Genomic DNA, 20,578 nt, shown 5'->3' with positions numbered 1-20,578 from the left:
ATTTACAGCACTACTTTCTTTTGCAGTTGAAAACTGCGTGGACATATACAGTTGGTGCCATCTCGTGGTGAAATACAAAGTTTGTTCTCACGATTTTTATAGCAAGAAATGTTGCAGTTCCTGTATTTCAATGGATTTGGAATGATGTCTTTTTCTTTGTATTATTTATAATGCCATATAATGTTTTTTTAATACCTTTTAATTTAATGGTAAAAATGCTTCTAAGGGTAAGGTTTTGGTAATTGGATATCTGTCCTATGTTATGATTAGCCTATATGATAATTAAATATCTAATTTTTAGTTTTATCTGGTACTAATTATTAACACGGAAAAAATTCCAAAGAAAATCTATTTTTGTGGCGGTTTAATCTAGGATTCGAGTATGGGTCTCCTTTAGAGACACTCTGATGTGGTATTCATTCGTTATGACTCATTACCACTGCCACCACCATCATAGTCTTTTACTGTAAACTGCATCCTACGAAACATAAAATATAAACTAATTAATGATTAAAATCCAGTGTTGACAAAAACTAAGTAATTCATAGTTAGAGACCCGATCGTATGAACAAATCATGAGTTTGTGGTGAAATAATTTACACCTGAACTTTACCAATATTTTGGATATTTAATGTACTTTTATAAGTGTGGAACCTAGAACTTTCAAATATTTATGTCTAACTTACCATTAGAGTTTATAGTCAACTTACAGAACCGCTAATTTTCATTTAATATATAAACAGTATTAACATTTTTACCATGATGAAATGAATGATACTGTCTGTGTGTACAGGAATAATGATAATCATTATATAACACTAGTCTATAAGGTTATTGTAATTTTAATAATTGTTTCATATATTTGTGTTTTGTTCCACCTGTCTTTTATATTTAAAATAAATAACAGCCTTTAGTTAAAGATTGTATAACTAACGTATAGAATTTAAATTATCTTACCTCTGATTGCTTTCACTTATGCTATTTTATTCAATTGTTTGTAAAGATAATATATTTGTTTATTGTAGATGTGTTGAGGTTTGCTTTCAAGAATTACCAGTGTTAACTTTGAAAGAAATAGCTCTATTTTTATTCATCCAAAATGTAAATATATCTTGTAACGAGCTGTTAAATTTGGTGTTAGAGCAAATTTTAATTATTTATGATGTAAAGCGTGCGTGGTGGCCGATTTTGGTACGAAATATCATTTCATCGCATTAATATTTAACTACAAAAACGGTCAGTCTAATAGTTAAATAATCTAACACATGTGATATCACATTTTTGGAGAAAAAATATACTTTTATAACATTTTTATGTGAACTATCCTTCTCGATAAGTCGAACCTTGAAGATTTTTTTATGTAGTTCTCAAATAAAATGGCTTGGTTGTTTATAGTTAAGCACAAAGCTGCTTAATTAGCTGCATTCTGCCAATCACGGGTATCGAAACCCAGTTTCTAGCATTGTAAGTCCGTAGACATGCCACTGTGCCACTGGAAGGTAATTGTGTCTTAGGCAGTGATATTCTGGCTTGAAACAGTTTTGATTGATATTACTTTGAACTTCTACACAAGTAACGACAGGAAGTGATGTACCTAATATGAACAGTATTAATACCTCTCCTCTTCACAAGTTTCATGATTTTCGGTTAATTAATGATTTGCAAGCTAAGCAAGCTGCAAGATCAAATTTTTGATATGTTGCCAACTAAAAACATGCTATCATGTGTACAGAATATATGAATTTAACTATCGTTAACTAATTATCTGTAATAGTTGTCCTACGTGCAGTGATATGCTAAAGTTTCTGTATTTACTTTTTTTCTGTATTTACTTTTGTTATAATAATGTTTCAACATCGGTAACAAGTTTCAGCACATTATAAATGTTCATGTCATCATCTCTTCTTAAGCCCTCCGCTTGTACAGCGGTAAGTCTACAAATTTACATTGCTAAAATCAGCGGTTCGATTCCTTTCGGTCGGCTCCGCAGATAGCCCGATGTGGCTTTGCTATAAGAAAAACACATATACACACATTTCTTCTTAAAAACCAAAGTCAATTCAAACATTATTAAAAACATGATTTCCTTGTAAATAATAACTAACACTTTGTTTATCTATTAATTTCCTGACAACTGTCGTGTTCTTTGAATGATCCGAAATTAGTCGTGTGCTTTCCTCAACTTAGAAGTTTCATATAGATAAACAACTTTTATGTTATAATCTCATAAAAAACATTTTTACTTCGTGTAAATTAACATTATTGTATATATATCTTCTAGTTGACAAATGATTTGATAAAAAATACTTATGAGTTGGTACCAATTTCTATAATCTGTGTTTAAACCAATTACCACGTGCAGATTACCATATTTTATTAATGTTTTATGTTTAATAGTATTTTCATAATTTTAATTTTTAAGTTTCTCATTCAAATATATTCCACAAAAATAATAATAGCCACAGTTTGAAAATAATGTCGGGAGAGAAGTATAATAATACAAAATTTCAAACTATATCAGTTTAAAATATGCAATTATAGTTTTCAATTCCATGAAACCAGAAGCAGTTTATGTTTGCATGCAAATCATTTCATGTTATTTAAGTTATCTCTCCATACTCGAAAATTTAAAGCCGATCCAAACGTTACCCAGGCCAGGTATGGTACCATAAGACAAGATGCATAACGATTGATAGACCAAAAGGTATGGATACATCCAGAAATAACTCCCATTAATAAAGTGATATCAACAAACGCCTGAAAGAAAAGAAAATTTCATGTGATTCGATGTGAATGACGGAAATATATTCTTTTTTAAGTTTAAGCTCAGTAAATATTTTATATTTTAACTTTATCCTTTAAATAAGCAAGATACCTAACTATATTTATTTATTTATTAACTGTAGCATTTACACTCACTCCTACCATCTAAATTACGTCCTTATAAAAATTATTTGGCCTGGCATGGCCTAGCGCGTTAAGGCGTGCGCTTCGTAATCTGAGGGTCGCGGGTTCGCGCCCGAGTCGCGCCAAACATGCTCGCCCTCCCAGCCGTGGGGGCGTTATAATGTGACGGTCAATCCCACTATTCGTTGGTAAAAGAGTAGCCCAAGAGTGTAAGACTAGCTGCCTTCCTTCTAATCTTACACTGCTAAATAGCCCTCGAGTAGATTTGTGCGAAATTCCAAAAAAAAAACAAAAAAAACAATAAAAATTATCAAATTAATGTAAAGTTGAACTCTTATTGTACCAGCACAAAGGAACAATATTTATCGGTAAGCTAGAAGGCGACGATTTTTATTCTTTTTTATTCTTAATGCTCAGCAAATCAAAATCATAAATTGCTACAAGCTATTTTTTACTTCAGGATAATTAGATAAGTATTTTGTTCTCTATGGTATGTTTTATCATAGTATTGTTATATATATATTAGTTGGAAGGATAGAAGAATTTAATCTAAATATTCTATTTGTTTTTAGTTGTTTTATGACATTTAGACATTGAACTGCTGTTGAATGAAAAAGTAGACATATTAAAGAAACAAGTTAACACAAAGAAACTAACACATGACCGTTCTAACCAATAAGCAGGTTCTATACAAAACCAATGTTTTTCTCTAACAGCCAGAGAAACACATGACCGTTCTAACCAATAAGCAGGTTCTATACAAACCAATGTTTTTCTCTAACAGCCAGAGAAACACATGACCGTTCTAACCAATAAGCAGGTTCTATACAAACCAATGTTTTTCTCTAACAGCCAGAGCAACACATAAATTCTGTTCAATGATTAAGATGCAAAATTTAACCTCAATCAGAAGAAAGCCTCAATATAAAAGCCAAAGCATCGTCTAGTTCCAGAGGCAAGTAGAAACAACTAAAAGAATATACTAAACTCTTACAGAATGGAGCTTATCTGAATAATATATATCATATTTGATTTATACACTATTGGTTGAGTTTCTTAAATGATTGAAACTTAAAGTTAACTAACAAATGTGGAAAAAAATAAGGTAAAATTACATATGTAACGAAGTATTTGGAAGTATTTTAAGATGCGACATGCAATACAATTAATTGCTAAACTTTCAAAATTCTTTCTTGACTTATGTAATGTCAATAGTTCAACAAACAGAAATTACTTCAAGTCAACTTTACTGCATACCGTAATAAAAATACATGGTGAATCTGGAATATTTAAAAAACAAGCTGCAGTGCAAAAAAAAACAATTCTATGTAGATTTTAAAGACGACTGGTCACATTATGAAAGCTTTTTATTATGTCTTATAACATTTTCGTTTAACCTTAACTTCGTCCGTGATATAAATATGCAAATAAAAATAATAATTAAAAAATGATTATATAACTGACGTTTCCGATTTCAAGTTATTTGAATATAATAACTTTATACAGAATAACGGTACTATTGAGAGTTGTGAGAAACAAAATATCACACTCTGCTAGACAAAAACTATAAATTTTCAGTAAACTCTGCATTAACTTATTTTAGAAGAGCAAGTATACAGTTTAACTCTTTTGTAGCCAGTTATCAATATTGCAGTACGCATGACGTAGTAAAAAAAATATTAATATAAAAAAATCATAAATTTAATTTTCCTTTACACAAAAACCTACCATCCCTGGACTATGTGATCCAAAGAATATTGGTGTCCATATCCAGTTTAGAGCTAGCTGTGTGCCATAAAGCATTAGTGGTAGCCGTGCATGACCATTGAAGCCGCCTCCATCACGCCAGATCAAATAGGAGGCATAACCCATTTCTGTGTAGAGGAGTCCCCAAGCTGTCTGGAATATCCACTTTGGTGGGTGCCATTTTGGTTTCTTAAGGTACTGTCGGATATTCAATAATAAACAAGACTTGTCAAAATGACAAACAACTCACAACCTTAAAAATGCAACTTTAACCATTTCCCCTATTTTAATATAACAAAATGGCTAACAGCTATTTTTGCACATTTCTAAAATTGAAATCATAAGTTAGAGAAAATATTTCCAACTTTAAGTATAAAGTGCTCTGTCATTCGGACTGGTATTTCAGAAATTATCCAAATTTTGATTCGCATCACAGCGAAGAGACGCATATTTTTGGTGTTTCTTAAACAGCTGTAGTCATTTCTGACATGTATTTAACAATTTTCCGACCACCGTAGTAAACAAGCGACGATTCAAATATTGAGTTCTGACCCCATAAAATTACATTACATTACAAACAGCCCTTGTCAAGACTAACCTTAAAATGCATTTCAGTTGGCCTGTCGTGTCAAAATACAATAAACGCAACAAAAATAAAGGTAAAGTGATTGTGAGCCAGTAATTAAGCAGGATTGAAATAGTTGTATATTCGCTCATATGACTTGTGGAATCGCAGAACTAACCATTTTCGGATAACTTACATTACATATGATGTTTTTCGCAGATCAAATTCCATTTTTCTTTTAACATGAAATACACAGAAATAAGGAAACCTGAAAGCTAGAAAGATGGATTACAAAAGTGGTACCCATGGAATCCCATTATGATAACGTTTGACGGAAAAATGACTCTGCAAGCTTTCTATATCTGAAAACAAAGGTTAACATGCATTCAAATACCATTAATATGATGGTTGTAGTTGTTTCTGTTATTGAAAAATAAAGCTACACAGTGGGCTACCTGCCTTATGTTCCGCCATGGAGAATAGAGACCCGGATATAAATTCGTAAACTTATAGCTGAACCTTCGGAGAACTAATGGGTGCTCTACAATGGGGTGTTTGAACACAAAACCGTAGCCTCATCGTTTTTAGATAATTAAGATTATGCATTTTAATAAACTAATTAATGCTTTTGTAACTGTGTTCAGACAAAAATAACAACAAAAGAGTCTCGTACAGTAAAGTAGAGACTGCAGGAGGGGCTGGAAAAACTTTAAAAATTTATTAATAAATATGTGAAATCCCTTCCCTCTGCCTTATAATTGAGACTAAAACGTTTTATGTTCTATATCATATGGAAAGTATAACAATAATAAATATCGTAAATAAGAGTAATTTTCAGCTATAACCGAAGGTCACTGAAGGTTCAAAACCTAAGCAAGAAAAACAAACTCAAGTGGAATTAAAGTCGTGCATTAATAAAATATCTTAAATTCTACAATCTGCAGAAGAAGAAACCAATAATTTATGTTACAATAATACATTGTTATGGTTGATATTTTGAAAATATTTGTCAATATACATGATACGAACGATTAAACTGAATTCGATATTAACTGCGCATATACAAGAGGTTTGGCACTTAAAATATTCTGCCAGCATCATTTCCACACAAACAAATACTGATTCAGCTAACAGATCATGAAAACGTTTATACTATAATGAGGGTTGAAAAGAGGTCAAGTTGAACCATTTCGTAAAAACCAAGTTATGAAACTGAAGATGTCAAGTTTAATTCTTCTACATAGCCTAAATAAAAAACAGTAAAGAGGTCAAGTTCATCTATCCCAAACATCCTGCTCTGCCTCCCTTCACTGGAGAGTGGCACAGCGGTATGTCTCCAGACTTATAACGCTAGGAACCAGGTTTCGATACCCGTGGTGGCAGGGCACAAATATCCCATTTATGCAGATTTGTGCTTAACTTCAAATGAAACAAATCCATACAACCTACCTATGAAATTGTAAGGATTTTAAGATGACCATCTCTTATAAGATAGAAGGGAAAATATGCCTGATAAACGTATGCTTAACCATACAGCATAGGTATGAAACTGTATCTGGTAAATCTGTGGATTTTCATACAGGTAAGGAATGAAACTTTGTGAGGCAAGTTTGTGCAAGTGGTAAATGTATCATTTTCCACACAACTTAGGTATAAAAACAAAGCAAATTCAGTTTTAATTTAAGAAAAAAAATATTATTGGGAATTTGCTCTTATATGTGACACTATTAACCATATAATCCAAGTTATACACAGTAAAAAACAATCGGATGACGTTGAAAAGTATTGAAGTTTCGCGCGATTGTTTTTCGTCAAGCTTGGATACTAAACGCACACAAAATAGAGAACATTTTTAATACATGACATACAAATACACGCAATTAAAAACCGAGCTCATAAAAAGGACAGAATTCGAGATGTGTGTACAGAATAAGGAAAACAATATCCATCTTGATAATTTTTTTAATTCTATATATTACATTATACCATTTATTATTTTTTTATAGTTGTATAGTTTTGTTTTAAATTTTTGTTCCAGTTCTGATAGACTCTTTTAGTTGTCTCATATTATTCAACTGTTGTGTTGTAAAACCAAGGAACACAATTATTTATATCACATATCTTACTCTGCATGAAAGCCTCGCGTTCTGTTATTTTCATGATCCCAGTTTATAATTATATTCAAATTCTAAAATGTTACTTATATTGTGTGTTTTAGTCGTAGATGTGTGATATAACGTTTCAAATATTTCTTTCAGTTGGGGGTTATTACGACGAGAAAAACTGGTTGTACTTTTCTGAAATGACCTTAAGATTAACTATTTTAAACTATTAGATTGCGTCGTGTTAGGAAATGTGGACGTTGTTTTTTTTACATTTTCCATCTTTCAAGATTCGTTAAAATGGAAATTCCATAGATTTTCTCTTTAGAGTAAATGAACATTTGCACTTTTATCTTGCTACTATTTTGTCAACCGTTCCTTATAATGTACTGGAGTCTAGGTTACATTCATGCAAATTTAAATAGTAATTTACAAGCCTAAGTTGGACTAGTGCTAACTAGTGAAACAAAGTGGATATTTTATATAGAAAAGAACTTGATTCTCTGATCTAAAGATTCTGCTGTGCTTCTTGTTGAATGTGTGGTCAACTCTACAGAATTAAATTTAAAACAAATTATCAACTTTCTCATTAATGTTTGTGAAAAAATTGATAGCTCTACCTATCACTTTCAAGGTTGATTTAAAAGTAATGTTACATAATTTAATTCGTTTAAAATAAATTCACAATCTCTTTTTTTGGTACTGTACCTTATACCAGCGATGTATTTCCGGTCTTGTAATGATGGCTGCGGCTATTCCTCCAATATGAGGAATAACCATGTGTACAGCAGTGGTAAATAAACAGGTGTCCAGCATCTGTGGCATAGGAACAAATATAAGTAGTAAAGAACTCAGAAATGTAAATATATGTACTACACGTAACGTCTAAATAACCTAATGGTAATCTAGATAGATATTAGGTGCTCCAAGAGTAACTTAGTGTCAATAGTCATAAAAGACATCTTGCACTTTGAGGAAAAGAACTTATGGTGTGCAGGGTTAAAATCGTGCATAATAATATATGATGAACTCGCGTAAGATTTTCAGGTATAGAATGAAAATATGCTGTTCAACTTTATGAAAAATATAGAAAACTCAAGTTATTTCTTTTCACAAAATGGTTTATCAAAGTTTTCAACTTCAACACTAGTGTTCCATGAACTTTCTTAAAGTGCTTTTTTAGATTCCCAAACCTAAAGGGTTTTACAGTTTCATATAATTTCCCAAACAATGTAAGTATAATAGAGGCAGACACAGAACAGGTTAACCAGCATGAAGTATTACCCTACTAGTGTAAATAGAACAAAAACTGTGTTAGGTGACACAGAACATTTTAACTTGAAGAAAACATTGCTCTAATAATATGAGTATAGTAAACGCTGTATTAGCATACATATACAATGCTCTCACAAAATAACAACAACATTTTCCTCATAACTGTAAGTACAGCAAAGAATACGTTAGGTGACAGAGAACATGCTAAACTGAAGAAAACATTTTCCTCATTAGTGTAAGTGGAACAGAGACTGTGTTTGGTGACATAGAGCACGTTAACCTAAATAAATCTTTGACCTAATGAATTGTAGAAAATAAGTCTATGTGTTTTTTCTGCTGGTTGTCTTTATTGGTTTAAAGACCGAGTATCAAAACAATCGTGTTTTTTTTTCATACCTAGACTAACATGAAAGTAATCTTCAACTACATAACTCTATGAAAAGTCAAAAATATATATATAATCTCAGACATTAAGTTTCAAGGTTTATATAAAGGTATATTTGTAAGGCATTTGGACACGTACTATATTTCTCCTTTATATTCTCTAGGATCAAACAGAAAGGAGTTACCGGGGCTTTTCAATATCCTCACAACAAAATCTCTAGACAAGGGAGTCTCAAATTTTTTGTAGTCATAGGTTAGTCCAGTGGCAGATTTAAAGTTGTGTGGGCCCAGGGGATAATAATTTTGCTAGGCCTTACATCCAATATACTTTTATATACAATAAAAGTATCAATGAGTCCCCAAAAGACTATGGGCCCGAGGGCTGAGCCCCTCTGGCCCCTACATAAATACGCCATTGGGTTACTCCTCAAGTGTGTTGTCTCTTTGTCAAAAGCTAATTAGCTGGAGAATCGTCTAGTTTGCTTCTAAATTTTAGAAAATTGCTAATATGTGGAGCTTAAATTTTCAAATTAACATAGCTGATAAACAAATTAGATCATTGTTTGTTTCTCAAATAATGAAAAACGAATTGGTTCGTTCTCTCTCTCTCTCTCTTTTTCTTTTGCAGTTTTTGAATAAGTGAACGTAAATCAGGAACCATGCTTTGAATAAGAGAAACAAAAATAATATTTTGGGAAGATTACATAAAGACGCCCTTCTAAAAGCTGCATTGTTGAAGGAAACATATGACAATGTGGATTATTAACCTTGTTCAATAAGAGGTAGCATCCAGATTCTGTCTATATTCCCACTTGAAATTAACCAATATGTAAAGGAACAGTTAGCAATACTTTAAGATAAAATTGCTTGTAAGAAATCAGTTATGTATCTTAATGCTACTGGTACACGTATAGTTAAGATTCCAAAATAATTAAAGAGAATACTGTATTCTTCAATACTGCTTAAAAAACAAGAGAACGGTTAATCATTACATCCAATAGCAGAAATGATCTATAACTGCCAAATTATTGCTGAGGTACGTCACTACTTTCTTATACAAACGAAATCACATGAGTACGTAGAAGTTGATTGTAGTTGGCAATATCACTTTAATATCATTCAACTAAGAACATATCTAAAACTACATTTATCGTTCATGGGAAGTGCTACGAAAGGAATGTGAATGGGAAAATAAGATGACTATTTACACCTGTTCTGCAAATTACAGTCAAACATCGATATAAGGCGCTAGTTGGGGTCCAAAAAATTCGACCGCGTTGTATATGATTGCGCCTTATACCGATTTGATTATATATTTTTTTTACCCTCGGGGTGAGCGATAATGCAAAATTTACGCGTTTTGTAGTGAAATAAAGAAAAACAAACAAAACTACTTACACCAATGATATAGCATTTTTTATTTATTTTTATTTATTAAACTGAATTTTAAGACTAAAATTAAATGTAAAAAGCAGAATTCTAAAGAAATTTATCAAATTCATTACTTTAATGGGGGCTGATATTCTAAAAGTAGTTCCGTCAGAGCAATCATGTGATCGTTTTTACGATTAGACGCTGATTAAAATTAGTTCAATTTTAAAAGTCAATACATATAGTAATTAATTTTGATAATTATTTACTAATTATTAAAATCTAAGTACAAACTGAAGTCAAATAATTACCAGATAAAAAAATGTCATGGCAAAGTTTAAAATACGAATTCAGTACTGAAACAAAAACGGATTTTTCAAAAAATTTAATAACAATAAAATATAGTAAGCACATAAAACAAGTTGAAATGCACAAATTTATAGTTACTCAGTAGTCTTCTTTCTTTCAAAAGCCTCCAAAAGTGTCTGTTGTCTTTCTCCTTGGTTCCACATCCTCCTCGCAGTTCTCATTAGGTCCTGGATCTGTAGTATCTTGCAAATTCCTAGTTTGTGGTGTTCTGCCCAATATAGAAGTTGTTCTGTGTACTGTACTGCCTGAGTTGAGGTGATGCAATTCCTGAGTTCTTCTGGAATGGGGTCATCTTCTTCTTCTTCATCTGGAGTGGTAAAATCTGTGGGTGCTGCCGCTGGGTTCTCTATTGCTTTCTGGATCTCTTCATCTGTGAGGGGTGGCTGGGTAACTGGTGCTACTTCGTCAATATCGGCCCACTGACAAGGGTTGTCAAGGGGAGTCCATCCTGGTAGTCTAAAAACTTCCTTTCTGCCTCTGCTAATTCTTCTGCTGTAAATCCATGTAAAATGTCAACTTTTTCTTCTATTGGTTCTAGTTGTGGTTCTGGTGCTGCTTCTTTGAGTCCTTTATTCCAACAATTGATGATGGTGCTCTGGCTTATCTTGTTCCATGCTATGCTGCTCATGTAGATGGCGTCTTTGATGGTCATCTTCTTCAAGAACTCTGGTACGTTGCTGATATCATCGACTATGGCCTTGACCAGTTGAGCTCTGTATTCTCTCTTGAAGCTGGCGATGATCCCTTGGTCAAGTGGTTGAATCTTGGTGGTGGTGTTTATGGGTAAGTAGAGTACGGTAATCTTTCCATCTCTGCTGGTGAGGTTCTCTGCCGGCGGGTGTGCTGGGCAATTATCCAATAGTAGTACGGCCTTCTCTTCTTTCTTCTGTGTTCTGAGGTGCTTCCTGACCGCTGGGACGAATTCCTGATTAAACCATTTTTCTAAGATTGTTGCTGTCATCCATGCGTTTTTGCTGCTGTTGTAGTCAAGTGGTAGTGTCTTCATGTTGAGGTGATGGAAACATCTTGGTTGTCGAAACTTGCCAATGAGTAGTGGCCGAATCTTGTGGGTGCCGTTCCAGTTACAGGTGAAAAGTAAAGTTGCTCTGTCTTTGACTTGCTTGTATCCTGATGTCTGGGTCTCTGTCCGAAGTGCGAATGTCCTATCTGGCATAGCCTTGTAGTAAAGTGCTGTCTCATCACAATTGTAGATCTGGTTTAGTTCCAAGTTATTCTCCTTGATGTAATCCTGTAGTTTAGGGATAAATTCCACTGCTGCTGCTATATCTGCCGACTTTGCCTCTCCACAAATCTTGATCTGGTTGATGCCGTGCCGCTCCTTCAGCCAACCTCGAAGTGTAGACTCTGGAACTCCTATTTCTTTAATAATCTTGGTCCTTGCTTCCCCGTTCCGGATTCGCTGCACAATCTGTATCTTCTCTTGTACTGTGTAAGCATTCCTTTTGGTGCCTCTCTTCTCCATGGGTATAAATACGCTGTATGTTGAAAAATTATGAAAATCGCAGTCTGTCGCCACCGGATGGTCACTATCCCATTCACTCACGACAAAATTGATTCGGTAGACAAAATTCTGCCTAAGAGCTGGTGTTACAAGACCTTTCAGTTATTCGGCGATATTAGAATAAAAGGGAATAGCTGACGTCACAGATTTCCAAGAAACTATTTCGTCTGAAAGCTTCTGGGGAGCGAGCTGTTTCTTAGAAATTTATATGGTTTCAACATTGACGCTATCGTTTGCAGCACTTCATGCCACTGTCACTGGTGTATGAGTGTATATGACTCATCCTTCGTCATCCATCGGTCGATCAAGGATGACTTGTGGTTTTAATGAAAATAAAGTTTTGATACTTCTTGCCTACGCACTGAGAGCTATCCTATGACTGGCAGATTATGTACTTTACTGCAGTTGACAGCGCCAGGAATTATTACATGCTGGCCGGGGTTTGATCACAATATGCGGCGTGAAAACCATACAAAAAAGATTGAAGTGGATTTGGTTTTTGATTGTTGATCACATTAACCGGCTGATTACATTAAGCAGTGGTAATATTAAGCGGCGGCCTCTGTAGAAACCCCAATAAATTTGGGGCCTAAGACCCCATCGCGCCCAACTGATTATCGCGCTTTATCGATGTGTTTTAAATCGATGTTTACCTGTACTACATAACATTTCTGAACATCTTTCCAAAATAGTGCAGGATAAAAGAGCTTGCAAATATTTAATGTATGTGATTGACCTCACGATTATTGCGTCAACTTTAGAAGAGTTTAATTCGGCATTTCGTTTCCTGAGCATTCTCTTTCTTTGATTATTCACTGTGAGTCGTCTAGAATACAGCCGCGTACAGCTCAAAAAGGACGTTATCACTGAATGCTAAATAATCCATTTGGAATATGATTCATCTCCTTAAAATAATAATGAGCTTCAAAATACAATTTCTAATATGGATTCCAATTAAGCCAGTTTTTGCAAAGCATCTTCAACAAATTAAGGAATGCAAACAACCCGGACTTGTGTTACTAATAAGTTTTAATACTTAATCAAAACACACATAGCAATGGTACAACTGTAGACCAGTTTGGTCTTGCAGGATGGCTATACGCATAATGCCAATGTTCCAGCAGAAAACTGTATGAAAATTCTAAAGAAAGATTTATGTAGAACAAAGCACAAATAAATCCATGGAATTTGTTTTTAGATTACAAAGATTGTTTTGGAATCAAAAGATTACATTTTAATGTGATTAAAAGTCAGGTTTGCAATTTAAGAGCCATCATGAAAGACATGTGAAGAAACATCTCCAAGTTAGAAGTACAACTTTACTTAAAAAAACTTAAAACTTGCTGATAAATTCATAACTGAAGAATGGAACTAACTCGACTACGCCAGCTGGTTTAGATCAACCAAAGTTACAGAAAAAAAAAGAGCCAACTAAAATATGAAACTGAAGAAGCTAACAGAGAACAAGAAAAAAGAGATGAAAATTTTCCAACCCGTTAATATTCAATATCTCAAGTGAATCGTTAACTGATGATCAGATTACTATGTTAAACTCAGGCCTAAACTTTACTGTGAAACCTAGAAAGTTATCTATCGAACAAATTGTTGCTACCACAGAATCTATCATTAGCTCTTCAGGTTTGAATCTCAATCAGAATAAATATACACCCTAGACTTATAGCGTATAAGGAAAAAAATATTAAAACTTAACCTTAATGTCCTAAAAGAATTAAAATTTAACAAGTTTGTTTGTTTTAAATTTCGCGCAAAGTTACTCAAGGGCTATCTGCGCTAGCCGTCCCTAATTTAGCAGTGTAAGACTAGAGGGAAGGCAGCTAGTCATCACCGCCAACTCGTGGGTTACTCTTTTACCAACGAATAGTGGGACTGACCTTCACATTATAACGCCCCCACGGCTGAAAGGGCGAGCATGTTTGGCGCGACCCTCGGATTACGAGTCGAACGCCTTAACACGCTTGGCCATGCCGGTCCAAATTTAACACGATACACATAATAAGATTAGCTAAATCATGCTATAAAGCAAGTGTCAACATCTCATTAAACGACGCATCTAACGTCGTACTCAAAGTTCATTAAAACATTAAAAAAATATTTAAGGCTGCTCTATCCTTACTACTGAAGAAAAAAGTCTCTTCCCCCCCGCTAGTACAGCCGTATGTCTATGGATTTACAACGCTAAAATCAGGGGTTTGATTCCCTTCGGTGGGCTCAGCAGATAGCCCGATGTGGCTTTGCTATAAGAAAAAACGCATACACACTCTTTGTCCCACACATTAATATCCGTCCTCTTTTTTACGCCTTTTAAAAAGTTGCAAAGACAACATTCATTAAAGACCCATAGTATCTAGCATAGGCTCACCTTACTAAATTGGGCCTGGCATGGCCTAGCGCGTTAAGGCGTGCACTTCGTAATCTGAGGGTCGCGGATTCGCGCCCGAGTCGCGCCAAAACATGCTCGCCCTCCCAGCCGTGGGGGCGTTATAATGTAACGGTCAATCCCACTATTCGTTGGTAAAAGAGTAGCCCAAGAGTTGGCGGTGGGTGGTGATGACTAGCTGCCTTCCCTCTAGTCTTACACTACTAAATTAGGGACGGCAAGCACAGATTACCCTCGAGTAGCTTTGTGCGAAATTCCAAACAAACAAACCTTACTAAATTCTTAGTTAAGAGATTAAAACCTCTTGAATTCAACCCCCATTCTCTCAAAAACGCTCTAGGTTTTGCCAACAGAATCCAAAACTTCTAACTGAACCAAGAGGATATACTAATACTTTTCGACATAAAATTTTTATTCACCTCTATACTGGTTAAACAAGTCTTACACTGCCCAAAGGAAAAACTAGAAGGCAATCCTGTAGCAGAAAACTTTATCAACCTCATATAATATTGTTCAAACATCACTTATTTTACGTACGAAGGCCAGTTTTACAAACAAAATAATGGATTAGCGATGGGGTACCCCATTCCCTTCTACTTAATGGCTTCAATTCGTCCCTTCTAGAAGAAGAACTGTTGTAAACAAATTCATACACATCAAAAAACAATAAATCTGGTATAGGTACGTAGGCACTACCTTCAGTATATAATAACATGGGAAGGAGACGATATTCAACTACATTGAATTCTAAAATTCCTTAAGACCTAATGTCATAATTTTAAACATGAAACAGAATTCAACAGTTGTCTTCACTTTTTAGATTTGAATGTAAAAACATAAAATAACACCATTCTGAACAGAAAACTCCATTCTGCTACTCATAAGATCTAATCACCACTTATCAAAAAATATCTTCCTACTTCACTTAGGTAAATCGTCCTATACGACTTCACATTCACAAAGAAGACTTACTTATTGAATTAAACTACGTTAAGAACATAGCACTATCTAAAAGTTTTAACCCCAATGTTTTAACCCCAATTTCATCAAACTTCAAAATAGCCAAACAACATAAAACACAACAAAATTGTTTCGTTCTCTTTTGTGTTAGAAGATGCTAAATAAATTCATATTTTTTTAATAAATTGAGCACTGATGTAAAATTGTATTCAATGTCTCACATAAAATGAACATCTTACTACCTAGCTGAAGAGAATCACTATTAAAACAATAAAATAAGGTGTATCCCTTATCCCATTTGTGTGTGGAAAGAAATAGATGCGACAAATGTCTTGTTCCTTTGAAACAAGACTCAAAGAACGCCAGTGTCAGATGCGTAGAGGTAATTTCCTCTTATCTGACTTCCATCATCAATATGAAACAGGTCACAAGAGACTTTTGAGTGAAATTCTTTTCCTACATCAACTCAAAACTAAAAAGAAAGAAAGAGACTGTTTAAAAACTACAGAAATAATCAAAGTAGTTGAATTCTCACTGAACCGTGATGACAGCCATATTAAAAATAGCTGTATTTAGCAATGTCTATTTATCATTCATAAACTTGACAAGACTTGATCTCTACCAATATCCTTTTCACCTGCTGACATCATTTCAGTCACATTTAAGCTCTATTGTCTTTGAGTAATGCCATACTCTGATAATGATCGTAGTCTACCGAATTAACAAAGCAATTTCCATCACTAGCCATTACCCATGAAATTTGGAAACATCACGTTTCACCTCTAAACATGATATATGCTCTGAATGAAAATAATTAACCATAAATGTGCTGATCTCCTTAACAACCTTGGGCATTGTAGGGTAAATTATTTGGCAGTGAAAATTATCAGTGAAAAGTGGGTTTTCTTCGGGTACTCACGTTTCCCTTAAAATTTGTTCAGACCATTAGAACTATGTATACTGGCCCTTCTGAAAAGGCTGTTTACTTAATAAAGGCCAACAATCTTTACTAGCAATAAAAATTTAAAGAATAAGTTCATTTTAAACAATCATCATTCATCAATCTCGTCCCAACTCATCTCCTCGTCTTCTCTTCTCATACTTCTCGTCTGGTTTGCCGCTCGGGAGAGGCTTCTAATCTACAGTTTTTAGTCACTTGTTTATAATATTTTTATGTACCAATGTACTGCATTCCTCATGATGGGCACAGCAAATATCTCAATGTGGCCTTGCTCTAAATTAAACAGACTGTAAAGTAATTGCATTTGAAACTGAGTTAAAGGATAATTTAGATTTAAAAATTAAGTAAATCTCGATACATATCCAATTCTTGATATTTACCAGCAAGATTAATGCGCACAGTTTTCTTTTTTTAATATAGATATATCTTAATATAAAAACAATAATATGAGTTATAATAAAGATTATTACAAATAATGATTCATGTACAAAAGTTTTATAAATACTATTGCGTCTTCTTTCTGTCTGGAATTCCCTTGATGTCTTATCGTGGGTTCATGAGAAGCAAGTTATTTTCGAATTGATGTACGTACGATTCACTTAACATAAAGCTAGCTAGATCTATATTCTTCTTTCTTTGCCGGCCACACGCCGAGTTATTCCACCACTGAAGTTATGCAATGTTTTTGCAAAAATACTAAAATGTCTGATGCGAATCCGTTGAAGTTAAATTGTTTGTAATGTTCAAAATCTATAAATGTCCCTGGAGAACTATATGAAATTCCCAACTATTAAGCGTTATATCGATCACAATTATAGCTTCCAAGGATTATTGCATTCCAACTGTTCTAAACCAATAATATACACTGTATCTTGGCACGTCGCATTGGTTATATTTATAGGCTTAAGGAGAGTTCCTCGAAATTTCAGATGACACAACAATATAAACGATACACCAGTGTTTACGTACGCATACATATTGTTGATTCTTACACTTGAGAATCTTTTACAACTTTAGTGAATAGGCGGGAATTTTGCAATCGCATTTAACTGCATAAGTTAAAGTACATTTTAAATATAAATTTAACTTTAAAAACGTTAATATTCAAATAAATATGTGATAGTAAATCCGTCACAAAATACATACTTGATTATACTAAAAGCTTCATGTTTAACACAGATGGGTTATCTCCTGTGTCCACCGCTGGGAATCGAACTTATGATTTTAGCATTGTAAATCCAAACACTTACCGCTGTTACAACGAGAACAAGATGGGAAAAGAATCTTGTTTGTTTGTTTGTTTAGAGCAAAGCTACATTGGGCTATCTGCCATGTTCACTGCGTGGAATTGAGTTCCGGCGTTTAGTAGTGTGAGTCTGTAGCTGGGGCACGAAATTTGTATCCTTCTAAATAAAGTGTCTGCTTTATTTCTTTTAACTTCTTAATGTCACAGTCATTGGTGGTTGTTGCTCTAAGTTAATGCCTGGAAGGAATAGACTCCAAAAGCGTGTTAACCTGTTTATTTGTTTTTGAATTTCGCACAAAGCTACTCGAGGGCTATCTGTGCTAGCCGTCCCTAATTTAGTAGTGTAAGACTAGAGGGAAGGCAGCTAGTCATCACCACCCACCGCCAACTCGTGGGCTACTCTTTTACCAACGAATAGTGGGATTGACCTTCACATTATAACGCCCCCACGGCTGGGAGGGCGAGCATGTTTGGCGCGATGGGGATACAAACCCGCGACCCTCAGATTACGAGTTGCACGCCTTAACACGCTTGGCCATGCCGGGCCACGTGTTAACCTAAACCAAAGTGTCAACCAGCCACCACAATAGAATAAAAATGCAGGGCAATCATAGTGGCTTCCAGTGAATGAGAAGGGCTACACACGTTCTCCTCTAGAGTACACCCCGACACCATATCATACTACAAACAACAAATTAGTTAGTATTTAATATTTTTATCCCTACTGTGGCTTAGACTATCATATTAGGTTGTCCAGAAATAAACGTCGTTTTTGCACTGCAAAGTTTGGAAAAGTATAAACCAGTGTTGTAAAACATGCTTTAATCAAAGTAAGCAACATTTGCTTCAATATACTTTTGTCAACATGTAACAATGCTGTTTATGCCCCTGCTGTAGAAATTAGAGTTTCTATGGTCATTGAACTCCCTGAAAGCTTCTTCTGCAACTGTCTGGTTTTTAAAGCGTTTATTGCTCAAAAGGTTGTAAAATTGCTTGAAAAAATAAAAATCTGTAGGGAAAAGGTCTGGGGAATAAGGTGGATGAGGCAGAATCTCGATTCCCAATTCGTTCAATTTTTGGAGCGTCATCCTTGACAGGTCTCATAACGCCGATTTTGTTGATCTTCAGTCAGCTCGTGAGGAACCCATTTATCCAACTTCTTCGGCTTTCCAATCGCACTCAGGTGATTGACAATGCTTTATTTGCTTGTGCCTAGCTTTTCTGCAAGCTCATGTACTCTACTGCAAATATCTGTCTCAACTGCTTTCCTTAATATGTTTTCATCTAAGGATAGCCTTCTTCCACGACCTTCGTGATATTCAAGACTTTCATCTCCATGCGGAAACCTTTGGAAGCAATGCTGAACTGTACGTTCAGTAACAGATCCATGGCCGAATACCTGGTTGATGTGCCGTGTTGTTTCGGTAGCTTTTCGTCCAAGTTTCAAGTTGTAGAGAAAAATCAGACGAAAGTCCTTCTTGCCCATGCTGCCTTGGGGCTACGAAATTTGCTCTGAGTAGAGTTGAAACAGCAGACAATTAAGACATCTTGTAAGCGACAAGCCAAACCAACAAACCAACGATAAGTTACTCAATATTCATCTTCTAATGTCATCTTGAGAATTTTAACATTTATTTCTGGTCAATCTAATAATTATATTGATTTGCCAAAAAGGGGATTTTTTTATAATTTTAAGTAACTCAGTTTTGTAATTTTGACTTTTCAGTTTCAATACTTTTTCTAGAGTTAAAATTTTCTATATTATTATAATTAATTATGTTACATATATAAAATCTTTAAACATTTATTATACTTGTATTATTCACTATCATCAACTTATATTCACTGCTAGAATAGAAAATCAATAGTTGAGGGCGGTGTTGACAAGTCCGTTAGATACAAAGTTTCCTGAAATGTTAGAACATTAAAACTACTGAATCTTCAGTTAAAGCCGAAACGAGAAGTAAACATTAATTATAATTATCTATATTTCAATTAACAAAAACAGAGCAAATATCACTAAAAAATGTCTTAATGGTCCACATTTCAAAAATATTAACATTTGCTACATGGAACATTAAAATTATTATCACATTTTTTGCTTCTCTATAAAATTGTTGGTATACATTCATATTTTTAACAAACAGAAATCTTTCTTTTTTAAGGATGCTTTTGGTTTCTTAACCCGAATTCTCACCTGAAACAGTTTGAGCAACAAGCTCACAGGAATTGGACGGTTCCTTCTTAAGCAGACCTTATTTTAAAATGGTTCAAACTTGTAGCGTATGCACTTGAATAAGATATCTACGGTAATTTACACACTTGGTGATTGGTAGAATGACCTTTAACATATGATGTCCTTGAAATACTTTTCCTAAAAAGGTTGAACTTCAGACTCCTTTTTTCTTCTTCTCTACATTATCGCACGCTTGTTAACTAGTCAGAAATATTGCATGGTTTGGATGTAATGAGAAGTACATTCAAATATCTTATATCATTTACACTGATTCTTCCACTTCTTGGTTCTTGCGCTGAAGTGAAAGACTGTTTGTACTTAACACTCCTACGAAAAGACGTTTCTAGTCCTGATTTCTCCAAGCCCGTTCCCCTGGCTGTGGTTTTTCACTAGATAGTAGATAGGGACAGTGGGAATCTCGTTAATCCATTCATTAATGGATTTAAATGGCAATTTCATTTAAATACAAAATTATTAGCCTAATATTAATAACCTTTCAAGTTGCTCTGGGGCCTATTAGGCCCCACTTTTCGTAG

The 20,578-nt window shown here is 34.3% G+C and overlaps 2 protein-coding genes across 2 annotated transcripts in view; one reads left to right on the top strand and one right to left on the bottom strand.

Annotated features, from left to right (window-relative positions):
- Window positions 1-2,127, top strand: part of LOC143238011 (A disintegrin and metalloproteinase with thrombospondin motifs 18-like) — a 52,482-nt gene extending 50,355 nt beyond the window's left edge. The window contains 1 exon segment of the mRNA XM_076477881.1: window positions 27-2,127. Within this exon segment, the coding sequence (XP_076333996.1) occupies window positions 27-145 (119 nt within the window). The 3' untranslated portion in view covers window positions 146-2,127.
- On the bottom strand, window positions 1,065-20,154 carry LOC143238012 (translocator protein-like). Its single transcript, XM_076477882.1, has 4 exons — window positions 20,004-20,154; window positions 8,029-8,136; window positions 4,636-4,851; window positions 1,065-2,757 (listed from the first exon to the last, which is right to left on the bottom strand). Exons 2-4 carry the CDS (start codon window positions 8,134-8,136, stop codon window positions 2,587-2,589), a joined length of 495 nt encoding a protein of 164 aa, XP_076333997.1. The 5' UTR covers window positions 20,004-20,154; the 3' UTR covers window positions 1,065-2,586.
- Window positions 20,155-20,578: the final 424 nt, after the last annotated feature.

This window comes from Tachypleus tridentatus, chromosome 13, assembly GCF_004210375.1.
Source record: "Tachypleus tridentatus isolate NWPU-2018 chromosome 13, ASM421037v1, whole genome shotgun sequence".
Classification (NCBI taxonomy): Eukaryota; Metazoa; Arthropoda; class Merostomata; order Xiphosura; family Limulidae; genus Tachypleus; species Tachypleus tridentatus.
Note: the sequence above shows the minus strand (reverse complement) of the source record. Positions and strands in the feature narration are given on the sequence as shown.